This window comes from Schistocerca piceifrons, chromosome 3 (assembly GCF_021461385.2).
Source record: "Schistocerca piceifrons isolate TAMUIC-IGC-003096 chromosome 3, iqSchPice1.1, whole genome shotgun sequence".
NCBI classification, from domain to species: Eukaryota; Metazoa; Arthropoda; class Insecta; order Orthoptera; family Acrididae; genus Schistocerca; species Schistocerca piceifrons.
The window spans coordinates 292,095,169-292,109,295 of record NC_060140.1 but is presented as its reverse complement, the minus strand read 5'-3'; the positions used below and the strand labels follow the sequence as shown (position 1 = coordinate 292,109,295).

At 37.3% G+C, this 14,127-nt stretch overlaps 1 protein-coding gene across 1 annotated transcript in view; it reads left to right on the top strand.

The window, feature by feature from the left end:
- The window catches only part of LOC124789558 (arf-GAP with dual PH domain-containing protein 1-like), a 133,194-nt gene that overhangs the window by 89,195 nt on the left and 29,872 nt on the right, over positions 1–14,127 (top strand). Inside the window, exon 6 of the mRNA XM_047256962.1 lies at positions 4,729–4,951. Within this exon, the coding sequence (XP_047112918.1) occupies positions 4,729–4,951 (223 nt within the window). The remainder of the gene's footprint in view (positions 1–4,728; positions 4,952–14,127) is intronic.

Sequence of the window (14,127 nt, the reverse complement as noted above, 5' to 3'; positions counted from 1 at the left end):
GGTTCAATCCCGCGTCCGGCCATCCTGATTCAGGTTTTCCGTGATATCCCTAAATCGTTCCAGGCAAATGCCGGGATGGTTCCTTTGAAAGGGCACTGCCGACTTCCTTCCCCGTCTTTCCCTAATCCAATGAGACCGATGACCTTGCTATCTGGTCACCTTCCCCAAAACAACCCAACCCAACAATCATTCAAAGTAAAAAAGTCTTGTAAACATGAGCTCTAAAATGCATATCTTAATAGCTGCAAGGTGTGATCAAAAAGTAATGGAAATTTTTGTTTTTCTTAAATAATCTTTATTTATTCATCATCATCATCATCATCATCATCATCATCATCATCTTCAAGATCCACTTTGTCCCTTTCATAGTATACCCTATTAGATGTACTACACTTGTGCCTGCACTTTTTCCAATCTCAGGAGAACTTCTGGAACTCACATTTGATTATGGTGTTCATTTCCTTCATCAGTTCTGTTTTTATCTCATCAGTGGTGGCAAAACTATGTCCTTTCATAGTTCTCTTCAGCCTTGGAAATAGAAAGAAGTTGCAGGGGTCCATGTCCGGCAAATGTGGTGGCGGCAACATAAAGGTTTTGCTTTTTCCAAAAAGTAATCAATAACAACTGAGGTGTGAGCGCGAGCATTATTGTGTAGCAATTCCCATGAGTGGTTTTGCACAATTCTGGTATTTTCTTCAGATTGCTTCACACAAATGACGTTTGGCTTCCAGGCAGTTTTCCTTATTGACTGTACAACCATAAGGCAGGAACTCGTGATCAACTATCCATGCCCAAAACATTTGAAAAAATTGTTTTGCATAAGTCAAAGGATATTCCGATATCATCAGTAATCTCTCTGATGGTGATTCGGTGTTCCCCAGAACAGTTTACTTATTCCACACTGTCGTAAGCAATTGATGTTCTACGATGTCCATGGCTGTCATCATCTCTGTCTTCTCGACCCTCTTTTAAAAGTTTACACCACTTGTAAACTCACATCTTATTCATAGTAGATTCACCAGATGCCACAGTCAACATTTCGAATGTGGTGCTGCACTTTATTCCCTTTCTCAAGCAAAATTACATGCAAATTCTTTGATCCATCTTTTTCGAAAGTAAAAATTCACTGAGAACTCAAAAAATATCTATAACCTTTTTGGCTGTCAGCAGTAAACTAAATACTTAAAAAAACTGAAAATTCAAACATTAATCAGGAATGTGTACCAACTGGATTTTTTTTTTTTTTTTTTTTTTTTTTTTTTTTTTTTTTTTTTTTTTTTTTTAAAAAGAATCGGATCTTCAATGACCACAAGATTAAAAAAAGTCCTGTTACTTTTTTATCACACTTGGTATGCGCAATTCACCTTTGATGCTGTGGAACAAATCTCATCTGCTGCAAGCTCTTCGCTCTCCACCGTGTTTTGAGAGGTGGTAATATGGCATATAGAAGAGTATGTGGTAGGGAAGAGGTGGCAAGGGAGCAAGAGATTTCAGATCCTGAAGGACAGCACATACACTGGCATTAAGAAGGAAGCACTGGATCGTATGAAGTGGAGATGCAAAGAACCTGCTAATATAGCAGAAAACTGATGATGATGATGAGTATGGACCGAAACAAGAAGAAAATGTCCAGTAAACAGGGCTTTATTGTGTGTACCTTAAGGACTATGAGCACTTGTTCATCTTTGTTATTGTGAGACACGTCTCTTCTACTGAATAAGTGATCATATCTCTTAATGTATGCATTTTAGAGCTCATGTTCTGCAGACAACTTTTTCTTGTTTCAGTCCATACTACTGTCTCCCAAAATATGGAAAGCGAAGAGATCTGTTTCACAGTATCAAAGATGAGGAAGTGTTCATAGCTCTTAAGGTATGCATTTTAGAGCCCATGCTTACTAACTCTTTTGCTTTGAATGACTGTTTCTTTTCATATCCCTATTCCTCCTGTAGAATACAAGTAAAGTTCAATCTGCTGTTAAACTTTTACATGAGTTGATATGGTTGTTATATTGATGTTAAAGGATTCATTATCATTGTCATTTCTGCACAATTGTACATAAATCCCTTAGTGACACTTGGTTCCTCATTGTGTGTTAATGGTGCTAGTAGATGCTTTCTACAATGGTAAGCATTCACGTCTGCATTTACAAGCAACGGCATCATTCTAGTTCATGCTTGTTTTAGTTTTAGGCAAGTATTCAAAGAGAGCACTACCAAATTAGGACATCCCAGCTTTAAAACAGAAATATGTATTGGTTTCACCATAATCACTACATTTTTCTGATAATGGTAATGTCTGCAGTTGCTAGTAAGCATGGCGTTTCAACTCGAACTCTTGGTAACATAGCTCATGAAACAGCTGACCTTCCCAAGAACAGCTAATCGTGTCTGGTTTCAACAGCAGTGTAGTAGATTTATGTGGATTTTACACCGTATAATTATAGGCAAAATTATTGGAAAATGGAGGTGGGTTATGTAGGTGGAAAACATGAAAAGGTACAGCAGTTACAATAATAAAACGTTACTAGCACATGATGTAGCAGCTATTCCCTTTTTGTGAAGAATTCAAAGATTTGGAGGAGAAAGGGGTTACAACTTTGATCAACTATATAGTGATGATGAGATGGGCTTACATTTTAAAATGTTACCCTTCGAAACATTACTTTCACAAAAAGACAGGAGTGCTGTAGGTGCTTAAAAGAATAAAGAGCAGTTGACTTTAATAGCATGTGATAAATCTGTTACACCAACAGCACTGGAAAAAATTGATCCTGAAAATACCCAGTCTACTACAAAAATATTCAAAGCACATGGAGTACATAGAGCTCCTTCATGATTTGTTTCGGGAGGACGACGGTTCAATCCCATCTCCGGCCATCCTGATTTAGGTTTTCCGTGATTTCCCTAAATCGTTTCAGGCAAATGCCGGGATGGTTCCTTTGAAAGGGCACGGCCGATTTCCTTCCCGATCCTTCCCTAACCCGAGCTTGCGCTCCATCTCTAATGACCTTGTTGTCGACGGGACGTTAAACACTAACCACCACCACCACCACCATGATTTGTTTCACAATGAGTTTGTCATAAGAGTTGAAAAATATTTCACACCTAAGTGCCAATGAAAGCTCTTTCTTTTTTGGACAGTGCCTTTTCTCACCCAGTGGAAACTCAGTGGAAAAATGGAAAATATTTGTGAAGTTGCTACCACTCAGTGTTAAAAGCCTAATCCAGTATGTGAGACAATAAAATATGTGATTTTATCATAGACTGTTCCTTCAAAAAGTGCCTCTGAATCACAGTGATGATGCATCTGTGCAAGAACATATACCTCCAGTATCAAGAATGCTATTGACTGCTTGGAGTACAGTTTGAGAAAATTCCATAAAATTATGGAGTAACTTGTGCAGAATATTGATGATGATCCTGAGGATCTGGCAGCAGGTGGATAACCCATTTTCAAATGTAGCAAACTATATTCCCAAACTTTAAAATGCTGCTCACAAAGATGCCAACACCTGGACTCAGGTACAAAAATCCTGCTTAATGATGAGCTGGTAGAGACAGCCAAGAAAACTGTTGATGGCAAAACCCTGGAAGACAAAGAGTCTTGATCATGATGAAAGTCTGCAGAGGAACTTATTTCTTCAACAAAAGGTTTTGAAGCACTTGAAACTCCTTTGTAATTAGGAGAGCAGCATCTTCAGCCTTCATTTGTGTAATAGTCAAAAACTATTAAATGAAATGGTTTTGCAGCTCACCTGTCACGCTCTACTCCCCCCCCCCCCCCCCCCCACACACACACACACACAAATAATATATCACCAAGTTTTTAACTCAAAATGATTTTGTAATTTAAATCATCAAGGTTTTTAATCTACAATAATTATGTTTTTTAATACTTTGAAGACAGCTACTCAGTAGAATTTTGGGCTAAAAAAAACAGCCATTTGTGCCATTATTTAAAGTGTTACTGGCATGTATGTAATTTATATTTATTAAAAAGTAATACATAGTAAAAAAAGAATACACTTCAACAGTTATTTTTCGTGTTTACTTTAGTTCTTCGGTAGGTTACAAATTTTAAAATAATGATGACAGAAAGTATAATTACCCTTCTGGGAAAAAAATAAATATCACAAGTTGAGTTACTATGAAATTTCTTCCTCTTGAGCTTCCAAAATTTCTTTCTTACTCAATGAATGTGATATATTTGTAACAAAATTACAGCTGACTGCAAAAGCTAACAAGTTCATACATGAAATTATGTTAGTGCAATCACATATTGGCCCAACCATTTGTGACAGCAGCTGTTCAAGTTCACTGATGTTTCTTTTGAAATAATTCTAGAAATTGACAACAGAGGGCAGCACCTGTCAAGGGCAGGTAGCAAGATGTCCATACATTATAAGTTCAGTTTTCAAGCAATAGGTGGCTTGTGTCCAGAAAATCGTGACCTGAGTGGGTGTGGTCTTTCAGACACAGCATTGTGTCCAAGTTATGTTCGGGTGTGGCCACCAAAGTGTTACTCTTGCTTATAATGTTGTATGTCTGTGTGTATGCATCAGTAGTTCATTATATAATTTAACAACTTATCTTTAAAACTATTTTTACTTGTTTGCAGCAGCTATTTATAGTGCTGCCTGAATCATTTGACTTTCTTTAGTAGATATTAAGATTTTTTAAACAGTTATTTGGAAATAAAAAAAAAATGTAATCTGTTGAATTCTAGGATGCACATCCAAAAGGTGAGATATTCCTTGGGCATATGTTAGATGGCTATAGTGTGAGAGTAGGTGTTCCACCAGGTGCAAAGGACCTGAAATTTTCGTTCACCTTACGGACACCAGAAAGAGCATATCATCTGTCTGCAGAAACTGAGGATGACAGAGATGAATGGATACAAGTTATAACGAAGGTCTTGGAAAGGCACATGACTCCTCAAGATAGCTCAGGTATGCAATAATAGTTTAATTTAAATTTAATTGGCAAAATAATTTGTTCAATGCTGAAGTATTACAGCATGCACAGTCTTCAGTGTGACTTTTTAAAGTAAAATCCAAAATGCTTAATACTTTGTGTGATGCCTGCTTTATTTCATTGTTGATTGTCCTTGGTGTCGACGTACTGTGTTGCTATACTGGCTGAAAAATGGGGGGGGGATAGTAAGTTCAACATTGACTACTTAAAATGATGTAGCCAACAGGTGCACATTTGCATTTCACAGTTCTTTACTTTCACTGTTCCCAACCCCCAATAATACACAGTTATTTGGCCAGCACACTATTGTTTAACTTCCGATAAGCCTCATTAATAGTTTGCAGGCAAACATCCACATACTGCTACAATAGCTTACTGTTGAACATCTACGAGCAATAAAAGCCTAACCACACATTACTCAGTTCTTCAAGAATAAAAAGGTACTATGGAACAGACACTGTCATTGTTTTAACACACAGCCTAATTGTGTTACACTTATTCCACAGTTAAGTGGATGCCTTGTTGTTGATCAAACCATTACAGGTTTCTCGTCTGAAATTCGGCCATGGACTGACAGTCTCGGGACCAAAAATTGGGCCCTTATATATATATCCTCACAGTAATAGGCACTGAAACTACACATTGTTTGATGTTAAAGTTACAGAAATTACAATTAAAACTTAACTCATTAAATTAACTGAGTACATCAAAAAATTGCATCTTATTAACAGTTTCTTCTACTACAAGAGTTAGGATGAATGATTTGTTTAAATGATGAAATTAACAGATATCGTTACGCAAAAAACACTTTTGACAAAACTGTTAATTACTTTGGAATTAATTAAGAGCTGGTGTTCTTAACATGTTTTTGAATCGAGCCAAATAGATCCTTCTAGAATACTATTGGTGGTTCTTCCACATGTTTATAATTATTACAGAATTTATATTTGTTTATGAGTCAACAATAGAATTTAAGTTACAAAACAATTACTGATTTCACCCTGTAACAAAAGATACTAACTACGAATAGTCAAAATAAATTAGAAAATCAGTTACATACAAAATTAGACCTGGTGTTACATTCTTTAAAACTGAGGGCCATCTTTCTCTTTTATGAAAATGCAGATTATACTCACATATGTTAATGGTAATTAGTTAAAAAAGAAAAAATGAATTTTAAGGAGGTAGATGGCAAAACAAGAAGGGAAGTAAAAAATATCCCAGCTTGCTTTGTCACATTGGAGAATATTGATAGCATTTGAGAGTATTGATAGCATTTAAATTTCATGGACTGATATATTTCAGCCTACATGTGAATGACATATTGTAAGAAGAATGAGTTAGAGGTATTTATTTAAGTAGTGCCTAAATTTGGGACATACAGTGTGCTACTGCCTGCACTCACATTTTGATGGATATTTTTGTATAGAATGATGATAATTTTGATTTATTTGTGGAAGCTGTGGACAGCTGTTTTTAGTAGCTCAAAATTCATGGCTGCTTTGTCATAATTATTTTCTTTAATAATATATCATTGTTCATCAACAAGTCTGATTTGTAGAAGAGAGTATGATGCAGACTGACTGACAGGGTTAAGATATATGGGTATGAAGTGTAGTTTATAAGACCATCGTCTGAAGAGCATAGTAAGGCACAGTGGGTCACTAGTTATTTCTGCTATGAAGTAGTACTATTTCAGTACTCTGTTCCTGTCTGACTCAGTTATTTTGTTTCTATTTATTAATAGTTCAGTATTTTTCTCCCATGAATAATTTGTCTCAGTTGTCTGTCCATTCTTAGGTCTCCTGTCAGTATATTTTAGCTATCTTTGCGTTTACTATTTCCTGTACCAATATACTGTCTTTTCCCCATATTTTTAATAGTCTTTATCATCATCTGTGTAGCACTCTATATTTCATTGTTCTGTTGTCTATCCCCCCCCCCATGCAAACTATATTTCTTTCAGGATTTTTCTTGTCGTTGTCCACTGTTTTGCTGGATTGCTATCATTATTTAGCCACTTATGGATTGGGATTTCTATTACATATCATATTTTGCATTTTCAGAACTTAACTCTTGCTCTTCGAAAACTATTTGTCATTTGGCATCTCCCTATGGGTGTAGTAGTGAAAGTGAATATCTAAAAATGCGTTCCCACAAGCCACTTTCACACTTACAAATGGAGCAATCTTCTACCTTAACCTACCTTGTCCTCAATTTGTTTGGGGGTTATCCAGAACTGAAAGATAAAAAGCACAGGAAATATTCCTGGAAAACTACTATTTTCATATTAACTGGTGTGTGTTAAGAACATATTACACACACATTTTTTCCATGTAATCACCCCAGCTATTCTTACATTTTGTGAGCTTGGATGTGAGCTTTTCCTTTCAGCACTTATCATACTGATAATAGAGAAAACACGAGTGCTGCCTTCGCTAATAATACATCATAGTTACAAAATCTTGCAGTCCTTTTGGGAAGTGGATTTTACATTACAATGTTATACATTGAGCAAACAGTAACAGAAACCAAGGCAACATTTCAAAAAGAAATTAAAATTATTTTCTTTCATTTTTATTACACTCAAATCTTTTCTTTTTGCTGTTTCGTACACATATTTGATCAGCCTCTTATCATGCAGACAAACTTCCATACTTATAAGAGGCAGTCAAATGAAAATGAGACAAATGGAAGAAAATTAAGTAAATGGTTTATTATTTAAAAAATAATCACAATATCTGTTAATACATTTATCCCACTGTGAGACAAGATGGTTGATGCCTTCACGGAAAAATTTTGCTGCTACCTATGGAACAATGATTGAACTCAGGCATGCACCTCTTCGTCCGAAGCAAATCAGTTGCCACAAATGTCTTTCTTTAGGGCTCCAAAAATAGATCACTTGGGGAGAGAGCAGGACCATATGGGGGATGTGGGACCACCCCACATGTTGCCGAGGTTCTTAGAGTACAGCTCTTTCCGAAGAATTTTTCATGCTATTGCTAACCTACATTTTATCTCTCTCTACTTCACCTATCCTCAGTTATTTTGCTACTCAGATACCAAAACTTGCGTACTACTTTTAGTATGTGATTCCCTTCAGCACTGACTGATTTAATTCGACTACATTCCATTACATTTAATTTACATTTGTTGTTATTAATCTTATAACATCTTTTCAAGCCACAATTCATTCTTTTCAACTGATCTTTTGCTGTCTGTGACAGAATTACAGTGTCATCATCAAACCTCAAAGGTTATACCACAGTCTAACATAACAGTCGCGACACTTACTGCTGTAAAAGTTGTTGCCGTTTGACAGATGGAGCGACACTAGCTCTCCAAGCGGCAGGTAAGGTGAACGTCAGACGCGTCGTAAGCATAATGTTTGTTTGCATCCATTTCCTACGTAATTTCCGAATTATTCGAGCTATTTTCTTGCCTCCAAGAGTTTGTTTAGCATCAGAAGGCATATATGTTTCTATTAATGATTCTAAAATAAGCGCAAGTATGGACAAAAACCATGAATAGAGTGGCAAGCTACAACACATTCGTGAAGAAACACTTGTGACACTGGACAGAATTGCAGCTTACCATGTTGATGTCAAAAGAATATAAACACACAGATTCACATGTAAGAAGCACAGACATGTACCTCTACATGCAAAAGCGATCGACAGCTCGTTTATCGTTCTGTAGGCCTACTGTGTGTGTCATTGCCGCCTGTTGCCACGAGTACGACCTTAATCTTTATATTATTCTAAGTGGGTCAAGCAACTGCCAAATAGTGGCAGAAATATGCTGAAAACATTATAATGAGCTGATTACATTACATTTCACGAAAAACCAAATATTTGAATAATTTTCAAACAATGTGTCTGTAGGCACTTTCCTTGTCCCGTAATAGTTTCGCTCGATCTGCACAATCTGACACTTCACACGCTTTTGTAAGACACGAACAGCTGCACTTAATCTAACCACTTTATCGTCAAAGCACGTCTGTGGTAACGATTCGCACGAATCTTGCACTGATACATGGAGAGCTGAACTGGCTGCTTCTGTGACATACGATTGTTCTACAGCTTTAGATTGACTGTCGAATCTTTGTGGCAGTTTCCTCTTCATCGTCAGTAGAAGTGGCTTATTTGGGATGTCAAACACTGTGGGTACTGCATTCCACACGAGTTTGTTATTGTCTGCGTTCATGAACTGGTTTTCTTCGAAATGTAGCGGACAAAACCTAATATTATTATACAGGTAAACTGGGTGTTTCTTCATAAGGTCTTCTCGTCTGCTATTAACTAGCCATTTTCTGCTCCTAAAACGAAACATTTATCATTTATACACATACAGTTTGCAAGTGAATCCTGACGATACAATTTAGTAACATGATGGTATATACCTCTCAGGATCCTTAGGAAACCTAAAAAGACACAGCTGTGGTGTCTTCTTCCTGTTGTTGCTGCAATTTATTGCGCTACAAACGCTCTCGATGGTAAAAATCATTGTATAAATCAAAATAAACAATCACTATTTGCTTTCACGATCGCGCCGAACTCACAGTTCAACCTACCAGCCGCTTGGGGCGCTGCTGGTGCTGTAAGCAACAAAATCGAGGCGAAGTGTCGCGACTGTTATGTTAGACTGTGGTTATACTACTTCTCCTTGAATTTTAATTCCTTTTTCAAATTTCCCCTTGGTTTCTGTTACTGCTTGCTCGATGTACAACATTCTAATGCAATATTCACTTCCTAAAAGGATTGCAAGATCTTGTAACTATGATACAAACAGAAAAATGTCTCTTGCTTCTTTGAATTCCAGCATTTAATTTAATGATGTTCGTCATAGGGTAACAAGAACTGGTTCTTCAGCTTAATTTGTTTGAGACATCCACTTAAAAGAATTTACATTTTTATTTTGATGTATTTCCAATACAATTCACCCTTCAGTGCTTTAACATTATTTGATCCAATAAGTAAAGTAAGAGTAAAATAATACACCCATTTAAAGATTTGTTTATATATTATTTGTATTTTGGTGATATTTATATAGTTCAAGAGTGTGATCAGAAGCATACATAGTTAATAATGAAAATACTAGCTTACGGAGTTATGTGGGATGAAGTGCATAAAGTGATTCAATGTGCCTGGAGATAACTGCGTGTCAATAGAAATAATAAAGGTAAAGTTGTCCTCCTCCTAGTGCTTAACTTGCTTAACAAGACATGTTCGTATTGGAAGTGGTATGGCATAGCCCTTGTCCAACCTTTGTACTGAATTACCCAAACTCTTGAGAGAGGGAACTGCTGTTTCATGTTAACTCCCAGGGCAACCATCTTTCACATGTACAAGTCACTGCTAGAGTTGTAAGAAGTGATAAGTGATTGAAAATAATTGGAACCAACTGAGGATTGAACCCGGACTTCCAGATTTGTAGCCAGACACTTACTCATTGAGCCACACAGAAATAAAAGCTGTAGTAAATGTAATCAAAATTAAACTTAAAAAGTTATTCACAGAATGTTTTTGAAGGAAGACAATCCCTCAAAACTGGCACAATGGTGTATTTATTCTTCTTCGCAAAAAGAGACAGACAATATATAAGACAACTATACACCTTTGGACCTAAAATTACTGCCAACAATTGAGAGAGAGAGAGAGAGAGAGAGAGAGAGAGAGAGAGAGAGAGAGGGGGGGGGGGGGGGGGGGGGGGGGGGAGAGAACCCTTCCTGGTGTTAAAAGTGGATACAACACAGTGGATATAAATGAAGTTGTGGAATGGAGCAATTTGTGTGAATTACCTCTCAACACGGGTTGTGTAAATTCCAGAAAAGTTTTTAACACATAAGAAAGAAAATTGTACAAATTAACAATTACCCTGTACAGCCAGATTATCAGTTTTTATAATAGAATACTTCACGACAACTACAGGAAGAGGAGCAGAAGAAATAAAGAAAATTAAAAATAGCTTGCGTTGATGTCTATAAATGAAACATAATTTTGAAAACTAATTTTCTAATATGCCTGTTATGGAAAGCTTACAGTCTGTATAGAAAAATCGTTCAAAAGCTAGAGACAGACATTTTGGAATTTACAAGGATTGACAGGAAAACAAATAAATGGATTGGAGCTCAGAAATAACTAGGCAAAATAAATAAATTATGACTGTTATCAAATTATAATGCTGAATGACAGAATATTTAATTAGGCAATTGATGGTAGATGGACCAGGGTAGTTCTTTACTGTATACCAAGACACAAGAAAAGACCAAATGGTAGGTGGATAGATGATATTAGGTAAGTAGTAGCAAGATGATTCCACAAGACTGAAGATCATAGGGCATACAGAAGTCTTAAGGAGACATTTATTCAGCAGTGGATGTCAAATGAGAGATGGTGGACATCATCATCTGTTTAATACATGGACAAACATTAGCTGTACAATTTTCTGCATGCTCAACATGTTTAAACTGAATTCTATGTATCATACTTGGTGCATTATATAATATTTGATGTTAGAAAAATAACAATATTTTTTCGAACCTTCAGAGATACAAGCATCATTCGTGGTGTTGTCATCTGCATAGTCATCAGGTGTTGTTCTCCCTGCGGTGATACAAAATGACTCAAGTGATCATGCAAGCCACAGGACATAGCAGGCAGCAGTAGCCTTGTGTGAGATGTGTTGCCATCAGCCTTGTATAAGACAACCTCCAAATATATAACATATTTACGCAAGACTGGAAAGAGATGTGGGTCTGCTTCTAGTGTTAAAAACAATGTGATATGTGAGCTACATTTGGTATGCAGCATTGTATGACCTAAAATGCACCAGACGTAAATTAGCCAGTGACTACATTTTTTATTGCATTCTTTTCAAAATTTATACTGTGGTTTACTTAATTTTGAAGTATCACAGTAACTGTGAGCATTACTGAAAAGAAAACCAGTTCACTATCAAGCTTTGATATCAAACTATAAGATACAAAAAAAAACTATTTGTATTTTTATTTTTTCAAAAATAGTTTTCTTAAAACCAAATATTGGAGATCATATTAAAGATTTCCCAAGAAACTAACTCCAGAGATGGATTTGCTTCCTTTACATAAAACTACTTTTTTTATCACTTTAAGTTTCCCCTGCTATGCACTGTGTACAATACGGTTGCATGGAGCAACCTGCAGTCTGTGGTTTGCTGATGTTATACCGCTGTCATCCCAGTGTGAACCAGTTAAGTCACTTCAGTTACATTTCTACATGCTCCACCAATGTAAGTTGCTTTTGTGTTGTATCGCGAGTTACATCGCATATTGCTGCAGTGGTAATTACACCTAACACTTGCTGAAGATCCTTTCCAGCATATAAGGCTGTATAACTCAAGTGTCATGCCATATTTGCATGCTATGAGAAATATCAAAAGTCAAGAGAGTTATGTTTCTTTGTAAGTAATAAAAAAAAGTGGCATTACTTGTTTTGGAAATGAATTTTCTTGTATTACTGACTACTGAATGACTTCAATGCAGCAGCCCATCCTTCTGTACTGTTCTGTTGAAACTGTTGTGCAATTAGAGAAAAACATGAAATATTGAAGAAGTGTGTCTTCAGAATTGTATCTGCAATTCCCTATGTAACTGATTTGTCGTAAAAGAGTACTTATACATAAAATAAGAATATGAATTTCTGGTGGAAGCACTGACAAAATTGTAAGAATGCTAATACACACATCAAAAAAGTTTTGCATCACCCTGGTTCCCAGAACTCCTGAAGATAGATGTTGACTGTAGATATTGTATCACAGACACAGTCCCTTTGACTGTTCAAAGATGTCACTAAACCCACCCAAAGATGTAAACAACCATGCATGAGCAGTGTCTATTAGATGGAGGGGTTCTACCAACCGATCAGTTCCAATTATTCCAAGAGGAAGGAGGGACGTGGTCCATGTTGGCTGTAGTTCAACCATGCCTAGACGGTCAATACCACAGTTCAATCGCATCTGCATTGTTACTTTGTACCAGGAAGTGCTCTCAACAAGGTAAATGTCCAGGCATCTCGGAGTGAACCAAAGCGATGTTGTTCGGACATGGAGGAGATACAGAGAGACAGGAACTGTCGATGACATGCCTCGCTCAGGCCACCAAAGGGCTACTACTGCAGTGGATGACCACTACCTACAGATTATGGCTCGGAGGAACCCTGACACAACGTCACCATCTTGAATAATGATTTTCGTGCAGCCACAGGATGTCGTATTACGACTCAAACTGTGTGCAATAGGCTGCATGATGCACAATTTCACTCCCGACGTCCATGGCAAAGTCCATCTTTGCAACCATGACACCATGCAGCACAGTACATATGGGCCCAACAATATACTGAATGGACCGCTCAGGGTTGGCATCACATTCTCTTCACTGATGAGGTTCGCATATGCCTTCAACCAGACAATCGTTGGAGACATGGTTGGGGGCAACCCATTCAGGCTGTACACCTTAGACACACTGTCCAGTGAGTGCAGCAAGGTGGAGGTTCCCTGCTGTCCTGAGGTGGCATTATGTGGACCGATGTGGTCATGGAAGGCACCGTAATGGCTGTATGATACTTGAATGCCATCCTCCGACTGATAGTGCAACCATATCGGCAGCATATTGGTGAGGCATTCATCTTCAAGGATGACAATTCATGCCCCCATCGTGCACATCTCGTGAATGACTTCCTTCAGAATAATGAAATTGTTCGTCTAAGAGTGGCCAGCATGTTCTCCAGACATGAACCCTATCAAACATGCCTGCAATGGATTGAAAAGGGCTTTTTAATGATGATGTGACCTACCAACCACTCTGAGGGATGTATGCTGAATCACCATTGAAGAGTGGGACAATCTGGACCAACAGTGCCTTGATGAACTTGTGGATCATATGCCACGATGAATACAATGCATGAGGACATGCTGCTGGGTATTAGAGGTACCGGTGTGTACAGCAATATCGACCACCACCTCTGAAGGTCTCACAGTATCATGGTACAACATGCAACATGTGGTTTTCATGTACAATAAAAAGGGCGGAAATGATGTTTATGTTGATCTCTATTCCAGTTTTCTGTACAGGTTCCGAAACTCTTGGAACCAAGGTGATGCAAAACTTTTT